Source organism: Ostrea edulis, chromosome 3 (genome assembly GCF_947568905.1).
Source record: "Ostrea edulis chromosome 3, xbOstEdul1.1, whole genome shotgun sequence".
NCBI classification, from domain to species: domain Eukaryota; kingdom Metazoa; phylum Mollusca; class Bivalvia; order Ostreida; family Ostreidae; genus Ostrea; species Ostrea edulis.
Genome location: NC_079166.1, coordinates 24,138,132 through 24,160,622, shown reverse-complemented (window position 1 = coordinate 24,160,622; position 22,491 = coordinate 24,138,132). Strand labels below are relative to the sequence as shown.

Below are 22,491 nucleotides of genomic sequence, written 5' to 3'. Positions count from 1 at the left end.
ACCTCAACAGGTCACAAGCGCAATAATAGCAGTATACTTATCGGACCAATTTTAATGACGACTTTTAAAAACGTGGTTTAAAGCATTAATTTTGTATTTCTAACCATACAATTTTCCAATAACTTGCAAGTGTAATTTATCATTTCAAAATATGTACTCAAATTCTATTTAAAACCTTAAATTCATAATACAGCTGTAGAAATGTCTGAAAGTGAAAACACATTTCCTCAAACTGATTTTACGTCCATCAGATAAAATATTAAAAATGTGCTTTAAAGCAATAGAAGCTGTAACTGACGGCAATTAAATTGAAAAATGAAAGAACGAATATCGAACATATTTGTGATTGAATATATATTTAATAATAACTTCATAGAATCAGAGTGAACCTGAAGCAATAAACCTGTCAAATTAGCAGAAAATGTCGATTGATGAATCTTTGTCATCCTCTCAACAATTCCTGCTCGTAATCTCCAATCTACATTGCTTCGGAGGTTACAAGTTCGGAAAAAAGCGGGAGGCACTGACCACGTGTCAGATTTGAAACAATTTAACAAGCCAATTTTATAGAAAATTCACTATCAAAATTTCATTTGAGTGGCACATTTGTGTAATTATTACTTTCTTACACTTCTAGTATTTCTTGTCATTCAAACAAACGAAAAGTGAACTTACTCACGTCAGTTTCCATCTTTGTATATGACGTCGGTCTCAGCAACCTGATTATGTTCTGCAATCCATCTTTCCCCATGTCCTTGTATACGACGCAATGGCCGTTTATACGAAACGCTCATTGTAGGTATGCTCTCGGACAAAATTTCCTCGTCTATTTATAACTGAATTTTTCTTTAGATCTTGAAAAATGCCATAAATCGTTTCCTTCTCAAATATTTCTTCGCCAAGGATAGCGGGTTCACGAATTAAAATGTTAATATTACTCTTATACTTTTTTTTATATACATGTAGATATAACCAAGGTTCTGAATGTTTGGCTGTCACATGTGTGGACGTGTTGTACAAAATACAGCAATTAAGTGAAATCCCGAGTGATTCAGATTACACTTAATAACTATTTCTTAATAGTATTTTTATATCCATCTACCATATTGGCATTACCGCACTTTTAAACTGTTTAACCTAATTTACTTTGTATTCCTATCACTATGAACTGTAGTCCTCTCATTACAGTTCTCTGCTCTTTATTCAGACTTACCTTTGCAGTTCAGTTTACAAAAACTGTTCTTTCTCGTCTTCTTTGGAGTTTAATTAACTTCATAAGTTTTTAATGCGTTTAACTTATTATTCTATATAACAAAATGTTATCATATACATGAAAAGCAAATAAACAAATGGAAATACTACAATCTAGTTCGTTGTCAGTGTGAACTATATCACTTTGTGCATGATCATTAAAAGAAATAGTGAACTCTTTGTCGTAATGGTTTTCCGAGTACTAGGTGGCTTGTAAGCCATAGAAAACGTCCACAAAAATGCTATGAACATGAGATCTCACAATTACAAACCGTTTGCTTGATATTCTCGAATCCTCAACCTGAAAAAGACATCATTCTGGAACATTAATAGGAGTTTTCTGAGAAAATAGCAGGATACCTTTCTGGCAAGTGCTAGATTTACATGTCTGACTGGACAAGATCCCACACAATTCCACGGCAGACGAAATCCTTAATAAAGAAACAAAGAACCTGCTTTTCTCATGAAGTACTGTGTATACTGATTTTATTCACAATCGATACACGGTACTGAAGATCATTCAAAGCAACATTGGAGTTGTTACTATAAACTTCACACACTTTGTTTCAACAGTTGTCTATAAAGTAATGTCCCCACACAGTTCCGAGTGATGGCTAGCTATATCTTGGCTGTCTGGGAGAGAGATTGTAGCTGAGTCAAGCATGACTGGATGTTCTTCTTTTCCTATAGAAATACATAAAATGAACAGAATCAATAAAACTGAATCAAAATACCACCAGAATTATACCTGTCATGTAAGAATGTTTAGAGTGTATACATTAAGTTTTAATCAAATCTGTTCATCAGTGTTAAAGATCTACTCTGGACAAATTATGTCTATGGATGGACAAGGAGGAGGAGGAGGAGGGTGTCAGACCTTTCTGATGCCCTTTACTGACCAGATCTGGAGTGATGCTCTGGACGACTTGGTCTGTAATCCATTGGATCATGTGATCTTTCTCTAGCTCCGCCTTTGTCACTCCTAGCGACATCTGGCAATCCTGTCAACAAAGGCCACACTTAAGTAAACTAGTATTCCCACAGAGAAGTCAATCCCTTAATGTTGATCCTCACAAACATCTAGATTAACAGAGACATTAACCCCTTAATGGGGCTCCACACAAACACAGACATCCAGATTGGAGCAGACAATAATTTTTTCAAAACCAATCAGATGTCATAACAAGTCATCAAAATATCTGATCAGATTCTGCTTTTTAAAAACTCATTTAAATCTTTAGATCATACATGGTCTCAACACTTCACACAAGTTACGTCCCCTGTCTGCCATCTTGTAGTGAAAAAATTGTATTTCCCTCCATTGGCCTTTGCAACTTTCTGATCTATACCTTTGACATTTCAATTGCAGTCAACAATAATGGCTGGGTGGGGTAACCCATAAACTTGTATTAAAATTTAATAATTAGCTATAATTAAGTTACGAATTGTAATATTTTGAATTTGGTAGGATAAAAAAGGCAAATTTGGCTTTTCTAAGACTGGGCTTTGGCTGACCCTGCAAAGGGACATAACTCACAGGAAGTGTTGATATGTATATTAAGAAACCACATTTATACAGCAAATGCACTGAGCAGCAAATGTAACAGTGTATCATTGATATTTTACCTGAAATCAGAAGAAAGGGAACAGATATCTTACCAGTCTGGCTTTAACTTCGCCATATACTTGTTTAAGCCTGTCTCTGTAGTTATTCTCTAGCTGTAAATCTACATTTTCCTGAAAGAAAACAGATGCTTCCATCATTCAGTTTTTATTTACTTACAACAAATTAATTTTGGAGACTATAAAACTGCACATTATAATTGTAAGAACATAAGGCCATTCTATGAAACGGTACATTATGTAAGAACATAAGGTCATTTGCTACAAAAAACAAAACATTTGATGTGTAGGATATATATTTTTAGCTTATTCTGGTTGTAATTAGAGCAAAATATTAGGAATTGTGATTATTTCTGTGATGTTCAAAAGTTGTGAGATATTGCCCCTCCCTTCATTACATGTTTTACTTTAATGACCCCAATCTTTCCACGTAAAGGAAGATGAGAACAATAGACACTCTAACATAGGAATTCGACATGTTAAGCATTTGAGGTTCTTGATAAGAAGAACTTTCCATTTATTTCTATTGGTTAAATAACAATTTGTACTTTGTTGAGCACAGACATTTCTCATTTACACTGTATAACTTTCATCAATCATATGTTGTAGAGCTCGGGCAGCTGCCGTATCACGACGATATACAGAGTAGGACTGAAACGATACGCCCCCTTTACAATACGATGCATATTGCAATACTTACGCCACGATTCAATATTTTCAATACGATACATGCATATTATAGAAGAAACCAATAATAACTTTAGAAAAACATGTAATTTCGCCGACTCAGTCACAATTTCAAAACTAAGCTATTTCCAAAACCTCTGAACGTTAAAATGCCCGTTGTCTCTGTAGTTTAAACTGATAAGTTCATGATTGTTTTTGTCAGATTCGAGACTAACGACAGCCTGACCATTATCGGACACCATTCTGTCCCTCATGCATGAAAACTAATAAGTACAGGTCAAGCCCAATGTATTTTACCAAACCTCAAAATGTATGGAACCGAAGATCAAGGCAATGAATCAAACATTGGATCGAGCGTTTATATTGAACAGTATCGATACTTAGGTGAATTGTTTCAGCCCTCCTACAGAGTTTAATACTCACCATTTGTACGTCGTAGAGTTTGGGTAGCTGCTGAATCATGTCCTTGGTTTGCTGTGCTGTGGCGATGCAGGCACTTACATGATCCTTCTTGTTTTGTATTGGGTTAATGTAATAAACGTCATTTAATTTCTACAAAATAATAAAGCAGACATGTATGTATCAAATAAGTTTTCACCTATTTAAAATTGTGACAGAATCTCAAACTGATAAAATAGTTTACTTAATGTTGTTCCAAAAAATGCAGAACATTTTCACGCAGATCACTACCAAACCTGAATATCTGTATTCACATATTTATAAGTGGGGTAGTAATCATTGTGTGGGGTAAGAATTACCTGCTTGAGTTCTATGAGAAGAGGACCTACCTTTATCGTGTATAGACTGACATACCTTAACAAGCTGTGGTATTCTGTTCGTGTATAGACTGACATACCTTAACAAGCTGTGGTATACTGTTCGTGTATAGGCTGACATACCTTAACAAGCTGTGGTATTCTGTTCATGTATAGGCTGACATACCACCACAAGTTGTGGTATTATGTTTGTGTATAGACTGACATACCTTAACAAGCTGTGGTATTCTGTTCGTGTATAGACTGACATACCTTAACAAGCTGTGGTATTCTGTTCATGTATAGACTGACATACCTTAACAAGCTGTGGTATTCTGTTCGTGTATAGACTGACATACCTTAACAAGCTGTGGTATTCTGTTCGTGTATAGACTGATATACCTTAACAAGCTGTGGTATTCTGTTCGTGTATAGACTGACATACCTTAACAAACTGTGGTATTCTGTTCGTGTATAGACTGACATACCTTAACAAGCTGTGGTATTCTGTTGTCCACATTCCTCCTGATTGGTGGCAATCGGGTAAAACCCCAAAGAAGAGGGGCGTACAGGAAGTAGGCGAGGCCATATGTGCTGACAATGAGGCCCTTAGCAACGGCGGCCGCGAACCCACCAACAGTTAGAACGTAGAATCCTGTAAACATATACATACAATTTGAATGTAAAATTTTATAAACTAAAATAAAAGAAACACTAGCAGAGTACCAATGTAGTAATGAATCAGTTAAATTGACCGCAAGCCTGATATGCATAATGTTGATATGGTATTGTGATACAGATCAAAGTCATTAATCTGAAATGTTTATGAGTGTGGCATAAGTAATTAAATCGTTTCGTCAAAATCTGACGTTGGGCAATGTAAGTGCGACAGCTACCACGATGGAGTTATCATCGAAAAATGGGAACACGCAGCCATCGATAGAGAATGTGATCACAGATGATTCCAACTTGGAGTCAAAGAGAATTAGGCAGGGAGTTGGACTGTCACTAACTCCAAGGAAAATAAAGAAAAGTAAATCAGGTGAATATAATCATTTCACAATAATATGACAGCATGATTTAACTATTAAGTAGTAATGCACATTAATTTTGTCAATATACATTGTTATTTGTTTGTTTGTTATATAAACAATTTCAACATGTTGAAAGTAAATACAATATATTTTATATGTTCTTAGAATTTGGAATTATTCAGTTGGTTTGGAGTTGATGAAAATATTGAACATGCTTACCTGGATGATAATACAAATTTTAATTTAATTTAACAGTTTCTGCAAAGACTCCAGATAAACCCAAGCGAAAGCCATGTATTAAACTTTTTACACCCAGTAAAATTAAGGTGAATGTGTAATTTTGTGTAAGTCATTAATAAGTAGAAATAGATATGTATTAAATAAGTTTAATGATGTAAAGTTCAATGTAGTTTCAAACTTTGATAAATCTTTTGAGTATGGGTTATTAGGTGTTTCTCTTATTGAAATGCTGCACATTATTTAATGATTTAAATGCATTACTACTGTCTAGTAGTATATATATATATGCAAGAAATGACTGCCAGTTACTGTTATTCTAAGATTCTGAGCATCTGATGCCTTTTAATGAAAATAATTGATGGTTCATTCTTGTTTGGTTATCGTATGATTGATATACATGTGTAACAATTTGTATATCATATGGCTGTTTTAAAATTCAACTTGCATACATTTGTAGGTGTTGTTCAACACTGGAAAACAGATCAAATCTAGACTTGTGCTGAACTGAAACGAGTTGTCAAAGCCATATCTAATGGACAGCTTAAACGAAAGATAGCAATGATAGCATATAACTCTTTTCTGAAAGAGGAATTCATTAGCTGCGTTATCAGTGAAATAAAAAAGACTTTACAAAGTTGGTATCCAAAAAGTAAATTTGCTGCTTAAGAAGTACAAAGTGTGACAACTTATCTAATTTCAAATTTTGAGATACAGTTACATGCTCCCATATTATACAAAACTCTGTCGCATTGTCTCAAAGATTCCCACGTTTGGAATAGCAGTAACCACAGCCATTATTTCGAGAAACAACAATATGCATATGTCTGCACTACATCACATTGTTGCTCAGATTTTGGATCACAGTGGGACAACAGATGAGGTAAAATTTAAAAATGAATCCCGTATGATCTGAATTTTTCAAAATAATTTACTTATTTATCTAGAAAGGATAATTTGGAACTGGAATTTTGTTATAGATATTTAGAACTTGCAGCTAGATAATAGTGTTTTGTCTCTGTTCCTGTTTTGATATGTACTATATACTCCTTATCAAAACAAGCATCTATTTCCGTTGTTTGTGTCACAGCAGGTGTGGCACGATAAAGATCCCTTCAAGTTCAATGACCATAAGCGCCGAGCATAGGCATAAATTTTGCAGCCTTTCACCGGCAGTGGTGACGTCTCCCTATGAGTGAAATAATTCTCGAGAGGGACGTTAAACAATATTCAATCAATCTATTGTTTGTTCAGATGTCAACATTTAATTGAATGTACTCACTTTTAAAAGGGACGAGATCAAAAGTTCAATGTCTGACAAAAACTAAATTTACATAGTTTTCTCTAACCACCCCCCCCCCCTTCCCCCAAAATCTAAATATGATAAATGCAGAAACTGAATGAAAAAAAAAAACATACAAGAGTATAAATACAGGTAACAGTCTGTATACTTTTTCTACTGGTTATTCACAAATGCAAGTGTTAATTCAAACTATTTAATGGTCATTAAAATGTAATATTACCATGTGGTTTTCAACAATTGTTTTTTTTTTTTTATTTTTCCACTATTAAAAGTGTAATCGCTGTTGGATAACAGAAACTTACGGGCGTTTTTATCCTCCATCCCCTTAGCTATTTGAATTTAGATTTTTATCAGACTTTGATATTGCCCCTAATGACCATCAACTTCCACATGATTAGCATACATGTATATCAAGTAGAATGTCAAGATCACAGGTGTGCCATGCAGTGTTTGATATCGTTATACATTTTAAAATTTCACATTCTGTGGTTCATGATAGTAGTAATTGTAATATTAAAGCACATTTTATTGATCAGATTCTTGTTACAGTGCATTTCCTTGTTCCAAAAAATGGGACTCAGTGTGTCCTCCTCAGCAGCAACTAAGAAGAAGGTAGATCTAGCAGAGTACTAGACTGAGCACATCAACTCGAAAGTCATCAATGAAAATAAAGCACTGGAAACGTTAGGTACTGATGATCTGAACACTTCAGATATAATCGGGGATAATTTTGACATTTCTAAAAGCCCATCAAACATGAGCAAAGAAAAACAGAAAAAGAGTTTGCATTGGTTCTTAATGATAGGTTTACAGAAGCGTATTACTGACAATGGTTTAAGTAATCAGTCCCCATCTGTATCCATCAGTGCTGTTAATAATGGTGTTTTTGTTCCAAGTCGTTCTGAGTGAGAGTTTTTAGAGGAGAATTGTCTATTTCATATTATGAAAATAATTGTCAAGTATGTAGAATGTTTCAAAAAGTATCCTCCATACCTGCCAGATGTTATTCATCACCCTCATCTTGATGAAATGTCTAGAAAGTCTGACTTTGTGGTTCTGGATTTATTGGACAAAAGTGAGAATAAGAGCGAGGACATGATACCAATTCTAGAACACATCCATGCAAAATATATTGCACACACTCAGGAAGAAAACCCCAAGGTTATCAAGAAGAAGGTATTCGGGGGCGATGTGTTGACAAACGAACGAGCCTACAGTGCTCAGTTAGCAATGCTGATTGGCAGGTCCAAGTTTGATCAGCTAGCAGGTGTTATTCACAGACCAGAAGGGTTGCATCGTATGATGAATCTGTGTTTGGTAATAGCTGAATAGTTATGTTTGTTGCTGTAGATGGAGTTATAGGTATTTTATTTCTGTTTCGTTGAGTTTCATGGTCTATTAGGTCTCACAGTTTACCATGTCATATTTGTGTATTAAAAATTTGATCTAATTAACTCCATAATCATTTATTTTATTGACCTTACACATGGAAGATTTGGTAGTCTGTGTCATCTTAGGGACCCCTCTGGTTTTAACTGTTTTTAAGTATGGTTCCATGTAAAAATCAGGCAGAGGGTGATAAGTCGACCGTCAGGGAATGAGCCGATACTTATATATATAGTAACATTGTTTATAGGAAATCATTCGGTGATAATATTTTTTTCATATGACGCACCTTCACAGAGCTGTGTTACTAAAAATAGAATACCCATGTTTTGACCAAAATTGAGTCATAAAAATGCTATATATTCTTAAAGGTTTTGCTAAATGAAAAGATCATACATTTTCAAATGGCTTATATAAAATGAAGAAAAAGGCTACTGTTTACGAATTTCTGTTGTCACAGTGAGTATTTGTTATGTGTTACCATGGTAACCGTTGCTGTAGTTAACGAAAGGTTTTTCTAACGGAAAAACATTCCAACTTTAAGACCATTTTTCTCGAAACAGCAAACACTTTCAAAGAAGTGTTATAATTAGACGGATAAAGTACATGCTATTGAATAATTTTTAATCAATATTTTTTTTGAAAGTTTTTACTGTACTCGGAAAAAAATATATGAAGATTGTGAAAAATGGCGGGAAAATAATATATTTTCATGTTTTTAAGTTTTCTTCTACTTACAAACTATTCAACAAGTACACTTTTTTGTCATGTTCTATTAATTATCATATTTATTAATATCTAAAATGATTTTCTTTATGTGTTTACATACCATAATGATATGTCTATGGATGTAAATGCGAGAAACGATGCATAACATTTTGGGTCGGGATCGAAAGTCCGTTTATTATTAACCCATTTCTTTCAGATTTCCTCAGGTTATTGTAAACAACTTATTAGACCGGCCTTTATAGGATATTTTGCACTGAATGGCGAGTTTAACTTGCAAGTATATTTGGCTGGATAGTTTGGAGTGGGTGGGTAATTAACAGATTAAAGAAGACATGCTTGGTTGGCAATTATTTTTCATTTTGAAATTCACCTATCAACAACTCTTGTGAGGCTGGTCAACGACGTACGTTGTAGGTTGCTCGAATGACAATAGATTGGCATTATAGTCCCGAGTATAAAGAGAATGAATGCCCATGCTCTTTTAAAACGTATATCTTCAGAAAAGCAAAACTGAAAATACATTCAACATGTTCAAGGGAATCCTTTATGATAAAATAAAGATATAATTATCAACTTTTGTGTTTTACCCTAAATAATTCATTGAAAATATCTTTTATTTGAAAAATCATTTTGAATTCATTTTTGCTCTATGTAATATGAAATTTAAAACATTTATTACAAAGCATCTGGACATTTAAAACTTTGGCTAACAACTCTAGAAACATGATATGGCTCAAATTTTAAATGAACTTTTTAGCATTTGATTTCCATATGAATCCTATTGGAACAAAAACTTTTAGTGAAAATGTACATTTTTACAGTAGTATAATATATATATGGTTGTTCAGGAAAAATAAAAATGAGAACAGAAACTGAAGACATTTGTGTCATTAATATTGTAAAATTTGGACAGTTTATATTGACTTTATATCATTTTATGAAAATACATGTAATGTAGAAATGGGATTGTTTTAAAATTGAATTATGTAGTTTAAAAAATGTAAGCTGACTCATTCATCATGTTTATGGCACTATCTTTTACCAAGTCTGATTACAGGTTGCTTTCAGATGACAAAACAACTGTGTTTTACATAATCCATGTAGATATTAGTGTCTGTAAAGTGAATTGAAAATGAATTCTTAATTATTTCATCAATACATTCCATTATCTATAAGATCTTTTAACAGTTGCAACTTGTAAATTTAGATCCTTTATAAACTGTATACTGATAAATGTACACGGAAGAGTTCTTTGAAGCTTAAAATCTTTATTTCAAAATCATACTTTTTTAAAAGTGTAAGTCCAAACAAGGCATAAACATGATAAAGGAACAAATGAGCACAGACATATATTTGTTACGAACATATTTACAAAGAAGAGGCAGATCCAGAAAAAAATATAAGGGTGGGAATGGAGGGGTTGTGACTCATGTCTGTACCTTCTCCATCTAGAAAGGGGTGGGTGAAGAGCCCAAAAATTGCATAAAATAGACCATTTGCGCTATTCTATGATGCATCACACTATACATGTATTTTTGCATGTCAACACAACTTCATTACACAGTTCAACCCATTGGTGTTTAATTCTATCATAAGTTGTTTCCCTTTCGAATTTAGGTACATTAGGAATTTCAATTGAAATAATTTGAATAAACACCATATAAGAATGCTTTCATGTTTATTTGACAATTTGTCGTTTATTTCTTCATAAAGTTTTGATATTTTGTTTGGATTCAATTTTTTAGACTGTCTTGGTGTTCAACATTGAATTTATGGACTCCTCTGCTTTCCTTTTGTAATATTGTCTTGTACTTTCACTTGGTTTGATTGATTTTCCTCCTGTCACCACTTTAAGTATGTCCTTGGGTTTTGCAGATACCTATAATACAATAAGATAGACACTGATTTTCAGGACACAAGAAATTACTTATTTTTCTCTCCTCAATATATAATATATATTTCTTTAGTTTTTGAGAAAGTTTGAACATTTTATATCATAAAACTTTCAATTAAAGTACACACCTCAGAGCCTATTAATCATAGTACACATTGATATTTAAATTATACATGTAGTTAGAAAGAATAAAAATACTAAAACAGCATATAAAACTTTTGAAAACAAGAAATGCTTAAAGAAACTTGTATATGACATTGAGAAGGTGTTGCAAATATTCTAAATCAGTGACAAGTAGGTTCAGATACTAGTCAGGGCAACAGCTGTATCAGGTTTTGAGTCTGGTTTCTGAGTAACCAATATTTTCCTATAATGGGGGGGGGGGTTGACTCTAACCTCATTATCAGACGGGGTCATATAGTGCTTGTATATCAGGATTATTTATATAATACTGCTCTACCAAGTTTGAGGTTTATAAAACATTTACACTGTAGATTCATTGGTACATATGTGTTTACATATGTATTTACAGTTATGTATTTACCACAGAGGTTTCCAATGCGTGTAGTGATGGTAATGACACTCCATGATGCTGGTATGAAAACTTTAAAGAAATATACATTAGCTAAATAACTTGATCTTTGTTATATTTATATATCATTATTAGAAATATACATTCAAGAACCCATGCATTGACCAGTCCCCATGACCATATCAAATTGAGGCAGACTTTAAATAGTAATATAATAGAAAAATGTCAAGAAGACTCAACTTAGTCTTATTGATTGATATGAAGATTTATAATTAACATTATGAATTGTTTGACAATAAAATGGAATTCTTTAAAAACTACAGACCCTACATATTTTCTTTGATATGTCTAATAGTATGCATATATTTTTAAAATATGAATTCTGATTTGTCAAGAGTTGGATGGTGACCACTAAAACAAATGATTTTGTGCATATGAAATAATATTTAAAAAATTGTGTGTGTTTATATAGAATACCTTGAAGGAAAAAAAATGATGTGTATATAAAATTAATTGAAGAAAAAAATCCCATCAAATCTGAGATTTGAACCTGGTACTTCCAGCATGCTAATCCAGTTACCTAACCACTAAGCTATCTGTGTTTTGAATAAGTAAGAATTATATTATATACTAAACATTTGCATCTCACAAAGTCATATTATGTCTAGCATTTTTATATGCAAATTTGACTGAAATCTACATGTAGTACATAAAACCACAATCTTTAGAGATTATACCTACTCCTACTAATCCTCAGTTAGGCATAATCTACATTTCTATCTGAGACAGGAAGCGTTTGTGTGGAGGATACGTAGATGTCTGCTATTATTGCAGACCATTACAAATGAAACATGCCGTCGATTAGGCCTAAAACATGTCATAGCGTAACTGTTGAAAGTATGAGACTTTGAAACAAGGGAGTGGGTGTCATCTGTACACAGTCGTCTCATACAATGCTACATTGTATAAGACAACAATCGTTATGATTTTTATGCTAGTAATAATAAATATTGCGAATTTTGACTTATTAAATATGTAAATCACACCATTTGAAATTACCAGAATGTGCCGACTTGGTGACATGTCATATAAGATATGTTGCTCGGTCTTCGTTGTCGGCTGCTTCACACACGCTCTATCTTCAGTGACGCCATATGCATCAATGTATTTCTGACACTCTCCGAAGGTAAATATATTCGTTTCCTGTAGATAAGGCTTGAGGGTAGATCACACTCTGTCGGAATATTGTCCTACACGGCATTCAGTTTTGGATCCGCCATATTCCGCGCACTTAGCGTGTTGACAACGCAGCGCCCCTAGCGATCATCGAAGTTAAATTCAAGAACGATAACCGAAATTGCATTAAAATCGAAACATTCAGAAAGGTTTTAAAATGTTATATTGAAACTTTCAAAAAAAATATTTATTTCAGAGCATGCCTTTTTTATTTGTTTAATGTTATATAATGATATATTTTCATACCCGCTTTGCTGTTTTTAGATTTCAAAGGGATTACAAGTAGTGTTTTGTATAGATTTGCACTAAGCGTGAATTCTCCATGTTCATAATTATCTGTCCATAATTTTGGAACAAGGCGAAATAAATCAAAACTACTTTGTAAATTTGCTAAACATATTACTGTGAGTTAGTATGCTAAGTTTGGGTTCATTTCGTGAACATGGATTTACCACGAAAATGCGATTTTGCCTGATTTTTACGTGGAACCATACTTAAGAAGAGAAATTCCACATCAATTTCTTGAGTTAAGATTTTTTTTCTAGATATCTTGATTTTAGTTCCATTGGTCAAAACAAAAAAGTGTAAGTTTCTTTCATCAGAATAATTCAGGGTTGGCAAAAAAGTGGTCAATATGAGTATTGACAGGGCTAGTGATCAATACTGGTTAAAGCTGGTTAATACAGGTTGATTGAAAACTGTTTAGTCATTATAGTCTGTGTTATTGGTTATTATAAATGTTTAAGTGGCCATTATGGTAATTACTGTAACTCATAACATGCACTATCAGTTTATAATATATATAGACAAGTTTTTTTTTTTATTTCTGTTAAAATTTCTCAGTTTAACAAGAACTACCTGTTGTTTCAAATCTTCATTTTAACTGTTAAATAAACATTTGAGGGGATATGTTGGTTATATTTTCATAATATTAACATGCACACTGGTCATCTCTGGTCACAGAGTATGAATTAACACATCTGTGAACTCTTGTTTCCTGTGGTCAGGTAAATTTCCTGCTCTGTGCATTGCAATACATTGTTTCTCTAGAGCACTGTCCCCAATTCATACTAAATCGCTGTGTTTATTCAATGTCCAGTTACTGTTACTTGTTATTCTTAAACACTGAATTTTAAGTTAACACTCCCCCCCCCCCAATTTTACTGTGATCAATGGTAGGCCGCCTGTCAATCAAACTTTAACAATAGATCTCATGTGGAGTGACATCTGCAGAAAGGGTGGTCTGTAGCTTTTAAGATACATGTAGGTGTTTTGATAACAATAATAGCCAATAATTACTGGTAGTCTTTAAATCTTGAAGCCCAGTACCTGACTTTTGATAGCATAACTGCTATTTTCTTGTAATTGAAAATTTTGAAAAAGACCATAATTGTATTTTCTCCCTCTATATATACATGTATTATAAATTACACAATCAGAAATTAAACAATACCAGATTTGCATATTAATTTCTAAAATTTGTAATTTAATATTGAAATAATTTATATTATCTTTACAAGAAATTTGCAAAACAATAGGAAAATGGAAAGTTAGAATCTGAAATGACCGATATTGACCACTTTGGGAGTATTGACAGGGACGGTTAAAACCTGGGGTTCTTACCACCCAAGCCTGGAATAATTACGGTTCTAGCTTCTAGTATTCACAACTACTTAACGGTGGTGTGATTTTTTCCTCTTTAAAGTTGAAATCTTTTGATTGGCTCAATTTTCAAGAAAATAAAACACTCTGGGTTTGATCTAAAGTGACAGAAAGTGATATTTTTACCGGTAGGTTAGGTGTTTTTCTTCATTTTTGACCAGTTTTCCTCTGATTTGTGAGGAATTCAGTCACAGCCCTGACTTAGTCTTGAGGATATGGAGTATTTCTTTATCTGTTATGTTTCAAAATGTTCAATTATTGAATGTTGCATTTTAGAGCATTTATTGAAAGGGGAATGGGATATTGCATATCTATACAACTGAAAAATGTATCAACTACAAGCAACTTTCAATTTTTTTTTAAATCACCCAAGATTAAATGGAAAGGAAGTATGTCACATAATGGAGATGTCCCAAATCCCATATTAGGATCTTTTAGTTGTTTATATGTTCAAATGTTGCAACTAACTTTTATTTTTTTCTGATCACTAACCTTTTCAAAGGTTGCCATGTAGTAAAACACAATTATAGCAAACATGCTTTGAATGAATTTACAATTATAATCATAAAGTAATCCCAAATTAAGTATCTTTGATTTGTTTATCTATGTTCAATGTTGTTACTAATTTTTATTCTCATCTGATCACTAACATTTTGAAAGGTGCTATATACAGTAAAAACAGTTATTTAAGGTCTATAAAACTTCATTATATGCTTTTTTTCTACTTAAAACCATATATATATATATATATATATATATATATATATATATATATATATATTAACTTGTTCATTGTCTATAATTTATCCATACCTCTTGTAATGTTTATGCAAAAGTAAATTTGAGTAACCAATTCAATTATTAAAAATATTTCTGAACAATAACTGCATCATCTTACTCATTTTTGTAACATTTCAACTCGTGTATCAGCAATTTTACAAGTTGACTTCTGCTGGGGAAGTAGGAACTTTAAGTCAGCTGCGAAATGTTGTTCACAGAATAGATGTCCATGGTGGCGATGAAGTCATTCAGAAGTACAGGTATCAATAATTTTGTATTAATTTCGTGTACATCGACATGGAAATAAGCTAATAGCTAGAAGTGCATTACTTATTAGATTCTTTTCAACACACTGATACTTTAAATTTAAAAAAGACATAAAAACCATACAAACTGACCCTATCAGTAGCAATACCAACTATAATTTGATGAATAATAAACAATGTTTTTTTTAAGTGTGTGCAAAATTATCATTATAATTATGCATGTTGAAATTAAAGAAGGGAAAAATATTTCACAAAGGACCACTCTGCTTGAAAAAAAAAATGCTAGTGTGCTTGGTGAGGTTTCTAGGAACACCAGGAAAAGTGGGTTGGTGGGTGTGCCTTGCCTGCTCACTGAGACATTTCTATTTTTTTTTTTTTTAGATTTACTGATTTTTGATTTATATTAGAGTTCACTATGCATTTCTGATGGACTGCTTGGATGCTTTCACCGCAGGATCATGCCTACATCTTCTGGACATGGAGAACTTGGATTCTGAACCGAACCGAAAACAAGAGATTTTTGAGACCCAATCTGCAGAAGACAAGTTCAAGTTTATTCGTCAGATTGCCAAGGATATACTTGATAGATATGTAAACCTTAGTGATGGTAAGATATTACTTAGAAGATAAAGCAATCCTTGACCAGATTGATGTGAAATACTGTAAGATAATTATGAGCATTTTAACATGTACATGTTGTAGTTTATATTTATGTACCACATATTCTAAGCATTTAAAATCTTTTCACATGGGTTGTTTTCCATATTTTGGTAGATTGTGGTCGATTGTCAGAGAAAGTTCAAGAACTAGATGTCAAAAGTCAACAAATCCGAGACATGTTTGACCATGAATTACAGAAATACATCTGTATCTCTTGTGGAAAGGAATATAAAAAAGTAGGTCACCTAAAGAGACACCTGAAAGAGAAACATTTGTGGGATTTTAGTGAGAATGATGCAGGAGAGGAGAAACCTGATCGGATTGGTCTATACAGAGCTTCATTGATGAAATGTTTGCTATTGCTGAAAGACACCAATGATGGATATTGTATGGGTGATGGTGACAGGATAATGGCCAACGCCAAGTTCCAAATGCTACTTTCAGGTGTAACTCATCACACAAAATATCAGATCTGGTTGTTTCGCTTCTTAGCCTATTACCATTGCATACTGAGTCCCAGAGATGCTTATGAATATAAGTGGAACTGTACAGCAAATCTTTCTGGTGGCAACAGACACAACATACCAAACGACAATTTGGTCGAAATCATGGTCCACAGATTAAAAGAAAAAGTGCGCACACAAGGATCAAATGTTACTTATGAAAGTGCAAGAAAGGCAGCCCTATCACTTCAGATCCAAGATCAAATCAAGTGCAATATGATGCAAGAGGTCAAAATGAAGCCTAAAGGGACATCGCGGACTGAGACATCAAAAACGATCGATGTAGAATTGATGATTGATGAATTGAAGAAAGCTGAAATATTTGACTATTTGCCTGAAAGGCAATTCAACGCCTTTTCTTCCTTTCAGGACTTATTCTCAAGGGTTAAAGTTGTAGACTTGCATAAAATGGACTCAAAGCCAAAAAGAAGCATTATCATATGAGCTTGTATAGAAAGATTATGAAGGAGCAAATCCATTAAATTTGATGTACCTAGACATTTTGAATCAGAAAATGCTTTATATGTTGAAATCATACAGTAAATGTAAAAAAAATAATCTAATTAGATTGTGATTTATTTTTTAACAAAACAAAGCAGGGTTCTGGCACTAAAGATATTAAAAATATAAAATTAGAATTAGGAAATTAAAGTAACAATATTTTAAGGAAATTTGGACAAGCATTCGGGACATTTTGGATTTTCTGAGTTTATTATCCATCAATTTGGAATTATTGACATGATCCTAAAGGAAAAAAGTGTGTGCAAAGCATTTTGAAGTGGGAACAAGCAATCCAAATTTTAAGAGCCCTGTAATGTTCATGATGCAGTATTTTTTGTTAAATCTTTGCCAATGTAGTACTGTAGAGTTGACGGGAAACTTTTTGCCTCGGTTTTACTTTCACCCTTTTTGACCACACTCAAAGAACAAATTATAAAAAGGGGGAATTCCAAACTAGTACATATGTTTAATATGGAGAAATTTGATTTTGAATATATTTAAAACTGGCTGGAAATGTTTATTGTGAATGGGTGAAAATAAGCCAAGACTCAAATACCACAGTATGCATGAAATCAATTGACATTTCAGTGTAGACTGTTTTCGTCCTTAATAACCCTTTACATGACTTGATCACACCTCTGTAAACAATAACTGGGCAGATTAGCATACAAAAAGGAAACTACATTTTATATTTTAAAAGGCTTTCAGTTTTTGTGCAGTATTATAGGAATGATTGTAGATTTCATGGATTCGTCCTTTGTCATGTAAAGGGTTAAAGGTGAAATATAAAATTCAACAATTATTTAATATGCATATTTATTTAATACATCAATCAGACTCTACTTCAGAGTCTTCGGCTAAATTATACATATCCAAATCACCAACAACATCGGAAATAATTTCACTAACGGCAGTAGCAGTATCCATTGACCAAATTGGATATTTACTCATTACATCATCAGGTGTAAATATTGAATTACTGTTTGTTACTATCTTTTGAATAACTTCATTTGTCAGTCCATGTAGTACTTCAAATTTCACAATACAATCAGCAGTGGACATTTGTGATTTATAGAACAGTAGTTTATCATGAATTAGTTGTTTCTCTCTGTCATTAACAAATCTTGTCATTTCATCCTCAAGGTCTGATGATGAATTGTCTTCATTTTTTATCCTTACACCTTCATGTGTTCGAGGACAAAGATCACCTTTACACTCACACTTATTTTCACAGACATCACAGCAATCGTGTAATGGTAATATTTTCTTGCTAGGTAATAGATAGGCTTCACAAAGGATTTCATGTCAACATTTACTGTCATCTTTAGCCAAATGTACCAGCTCAATTTCCACTTTTTTAAGGTGAGTTTCATTTGTTTTATACAATATCAGTTCATCTGAGAACTGTCCATCACGTCCTACTCTCCCCATCTGCTGAACAAATGTATCCAATTTCCTAGGTAGTTTGTAAAAGATAACATGGTGTACATTATGAAAATTCACCCCCATGCCAGCCGCATTTGTACAGATCAGCACCCGGATATTACCATCTACGTTCATGTCCTTCGAAATGATTTCTTTCACTTTATCATCTGTTTTACTATGAAACATTTCAAAATGTTGACAGTCATTGCCAAAATATTTAACAAATGTTGTGTAGATCTTGGAAACATCTGCAATACTTTCACAAAAAATAATGTGTCGCTCAGCGTTTGCCTCTTGGGTCTTCAATATATCAATCAACCAATGGAATACTTTTTCTAAATTATCTGAATTTGGAATACACAATGATGTTAACTTAATATTTTCTTGATCTGGTGAATCTAATATAACTTCAGAGTTTGCACTAAAACATAACAATTTCATAATTTTCCTTCGTTGACTTGGTCCAGATGTTGCAGTAAGGGCAAGTAAATATGCTTTAGGGCACAGTGATCTCAATTCTCCAATGTGAGCAAATGCCTCTCTGAAGGGCCCCTCTTCCTTTTCTCCTTCTCCCCTAAAACACAGAAAAAGAACAAGAACATTGAATTTACAAACATACCTGGTTATGCATTGTTATCTATGCATTTTTTAAAGTAATAAGGTATAATGGACCCATATATCAGTTAAAAGTAATTGCAATGATTCAAAATACAATGCATTACTTTCATTCAAATGCCAGTAATGACCATTACTTTTCAATAATGTTTTATTTCATATTAAATATGATTTTGTAAAATTTAAATACATTCTTGAAATCACAGACTTCGTACTCCGTGTGTGAGTTTATTCAATGTTGATTGACAAATGCTCCTATTGATTTATTTATTGTAATTTTTTGGAAATAAACTGTCAATAATAAATATAATCATTTCAAGAAAGCTAGGCAAACAGGGTAAAAGTGAATTTAAATAAGGAAATCAGATGCATGTAGTTCCAAACATAACCACAAGTATAAGTAAGTGTCAGCTGTACATTCCACATAGCTCTGATCATGCTCATTAAAAATAAAGTATGTCTGGCAAAGTTTTTAGACCAGAACCGTCCTTTTCGAAAAATCTAAATACAGCTGACATGTAAAATGATAACCTGTAATTATATACATGTATTTACTTTCAATCTGACTTTTAAAAAAAGTTGCCTGCAAATAAATTGTACTCTTGAAATTCCACTGTAATTTATGTTCATTGTAATGTGTTCTGTATTTACTAATTCATTATCTAGCAAAGTAGTTATGATTTAATTAATTACATTTCTAATTGAAAAATGGTGATACTTGTAATTGTAAAATTCCATATGCATTACATTTCAAAGTAATTGCCCACTTGTCTATTTCCAAATGTAAACAACTTTCTATATAGATAATATTCACACATACTGTATTTAGGAGGGTGTAAACGATAATTTAAAATCACTAGAAATATATATTAAGTTCTTTCAATAAAAAAAAAATGGGGTGGGGGATATATTTTGATCAATTTCAGTATCATACATCATTAAGAAAAAGTAAATTAATTCTAGCTTAATAAACATACCATTGTGTAACCGTATGAGCTTCATCAACTGCTATTAACTGCAAATTAATCTGGTAGATGTCCGACTTCAACATAGTTCTCCACTTGCTGTTATTGAGGATGACCTCAGGGCTTCCAAGCACAAAATCATACAAGCCCTGTTCAAGTGAATCTGTATCTTGTAAGTCTTTTCCAATGTATGACGCCTTAAAGCCCAGATTTTGCAATTTTTCGCACTGCTCTTTCATAATACTAATCAGAGGGGCTATGATCAACACGCATTTTCCTGGGTGCAGGACTGGGAGGTATTCGTAGCTTAGCGATTTTCCACTACCGGTTTTGGTGCTCGTAAACACGTCTTTTCCATTTTCTATAGCCGTTATAGTTTTGTATTGTTTTTCTGTTAGCGATTGGATTTTAAATCGATCACAAATGGCATTAGTTTGTTGACCTATGGAGGCAGCCATTCTTTCTGACGGAAGTTTTCGCATACTTATGTTACAGCGATTTTCATTGGAGGAAGAATTTATAGATTCAAGGGACGTAACTATTTTAGGACGTCAGATGGCGCCACTTAAAGTTTTCATTTCGGCGGCTATATCTGCCAAGGGTGAAAGAGTAACACCGTGTATCGTCACCCTTGGCTAGCGAAGATGCGATACCCGCGGCTTTAAGTTTCTCTTTCTGGTGAAGTATTTCCATTGGTTGTTGATGGACCAGTTGCTTCAGCTGCATATCTTTATCCTGTTTCTCTCTCGTTTGCGAATATTTTAACTCTTCTCTCACTCCTTCCCTTTCTGCCTGTCGCTCTTCGCGTTGAATATCCTGCTGAGCTTTAATAAATTCTCTAAGAGTATCCTCCTTGTAACCTAACGATACTCCATAGTCAATAATCTCTTTCAAAGCCTCTGCCATAATGGAAGTTCGTCTAACAGAAATTCATACAGACAACAAAATAAAGGCTACTGATATAAGAAATTTCCCACATACCAGTCGATACACACCTGAGTTTAATTCATTGTAGCAAAACAGTACACACAACTATATTTTACACACGTGTCAAATTACGTTAAACGCTAACTATTTACAGATACACAACTTACTGAGGTGTTGCATCAATTTGGAAATTTCGTGATATCGGCGCCAATAGCTGACCCCAAGGTCCCGTTTAACTGTTGTCCAATCCTCTACAAAATTCAGCAATTCAATGAATACAACTAAACAATCAATCAACGAGTATATCAAGTTGTAATACAAGTTAGAACTTCAAACCAAATGCAACCATTGCTCTGTTTATATTTTATGTAACGTCGAGAATCTTGTCACCATAACCAGCCGTAAGTCTGTATCTATGCAAAGCTGTTTGGATTATCTGAAATGCGAGGGTTCTCAATAATTTAACTTTACTTCATCGTATACTTTGATTTAATTCTTTGAATTCTTTCATATAACGCTGCAGTGTCATTTCTCATTCATAAGCCTTGATACTTCTAAATCCATGTATAAAGACAACCTCAGACTGGCCGTTCAAAATAAGGTCAAGAGGACAAGGAGGAAACGAGAGGGCATTTTGTTTGTTGTTTATTTTTGCTTTATTTTTCATGCTTTGTTTTTCTTTTTCGATTTTAAAAATATCTGTTATCTTTTCTTTCTTTGAAATGTATTACTACAGAGATACCAATTCATTCTTGATGTTCCCTGAAAACAATATTGCATTTGTTATTATGCTTTATACTTACTGAAGGCAACATTGCATGTTTTCCTATGCTTTATATTTACTGAAAGCAATATTGTATTTATCACTATTTTCATATTAGGGGACAGTTTAAGCTACCACAATGGGATGAAGTATACAACAAAAGATGAAGATAACGACAAATCTCAAGGAAATTGTGCAACGATTGAGAAAGGAGCGTGGTGGTACAACGCTTTTTATTATTCCCACTTGAATGGACAGTATGCTAACTCCGCTGCGGTCGGTGGGCAATACCTAATTGGTTTAAATTCGGGAAGAACTACGAAGCATTGATAAGAGCATACATGATGATCCGACCATAGCATTAGAGACAATCCGTCAGAATGATCAATAAACATGTTAGCAATGTGTCATCGATTCTTTATATCATTCCTATTTTATCGTAGATAAACCCTCACTTTTATCTGTCTCAACCGCCATGGGTCATATGCCTTGGTCAGGTAAACGGAGGTATCCGTAGTTACAATCATTGTATCATGCTAAGAACGGCCTAATAAACGGTCTGGAAAAGTCAGACAGCATGTGACCCTATGGCAGATTGTATTGCCAAACTAGATCGTTATAAAGACCATAGAATTTGCGAAATGCTAACTTTAAACGAGACTGTTGGAACCCCTGCACCATCATCTTGTTTGACAAGAGCCTGCCTCGATTTAAAAACTGATCATACGCAGAACAGGATATAGCGTATCAAATCACT

At 33.4% G+C, this 22,491-nt stretch overlaps 1 protein-coding gene and 1 pseudogene across 1 annotated transcript; one reads left to right on the top strand and one right to left on the bottom strand.

Annotated features, from left to right (window-relative positions):
* Nucleotides 1–1,707: 1,707 nt before the first annotated feature.
* LOC125674761 (ATP synthase F(0) complex subunit B1, mitochondrial-like) lies at nucleotides 1,708–4,981 on the bottom strand. Its single transcript, XM_048912038.2, has 5 exons — nucleotides 4,805–4,981; nucleotides 3,985–4,113; nucleotides 2,911–2,988; nucleotides 2,151–2,252; nucleotides 1,708–1,935 (listed from the first exon to the last, which is right to left on the bottom strand). The coding sequence occupies exons 1-5, from the start codon at nucleotides 4,979–4,981 to the stop codon at nucleotides 1,870–1,872; spliced, it is 552 nt and encodes a 183-aa protein (XP_048767995.2). The 3' UTR covers nucleotides 1,708–1,869.
* A 235-nt stretch (nucleotides 4,982–5,216) lies between these two features.
* LOC130053498 (uncharacterized) lies at nucleotides 5,217–22,064 on the top strand (annotated as a pseudogene).
* Nucleotides 22,065–22,491: the final 427 nt, after the last annotated feature.

Coding starts and splice junctions, on each gene's coding strand:
- LOC125674761 (XM_048912038.2), bottom strand. CDS start 4,981: ATGTTTACAGGATTCTACGTTCTAACTGTTGGTGGGTTCGCGGCCGCC. Junction 4,114..4,804: donor GAATACCACAGCTTGTTAAG/GTATGTCAGTCT, acceptor ATTATTTTGTAG/AAATTAAATGACGTTTATTA. Junction 2,989..3,984: donor AACTCTACGACGTACAAATG/GTGAGTATTAAA, acceptor GTTTTCTTTCAG/GAAAATGTAGATTTACAGCT.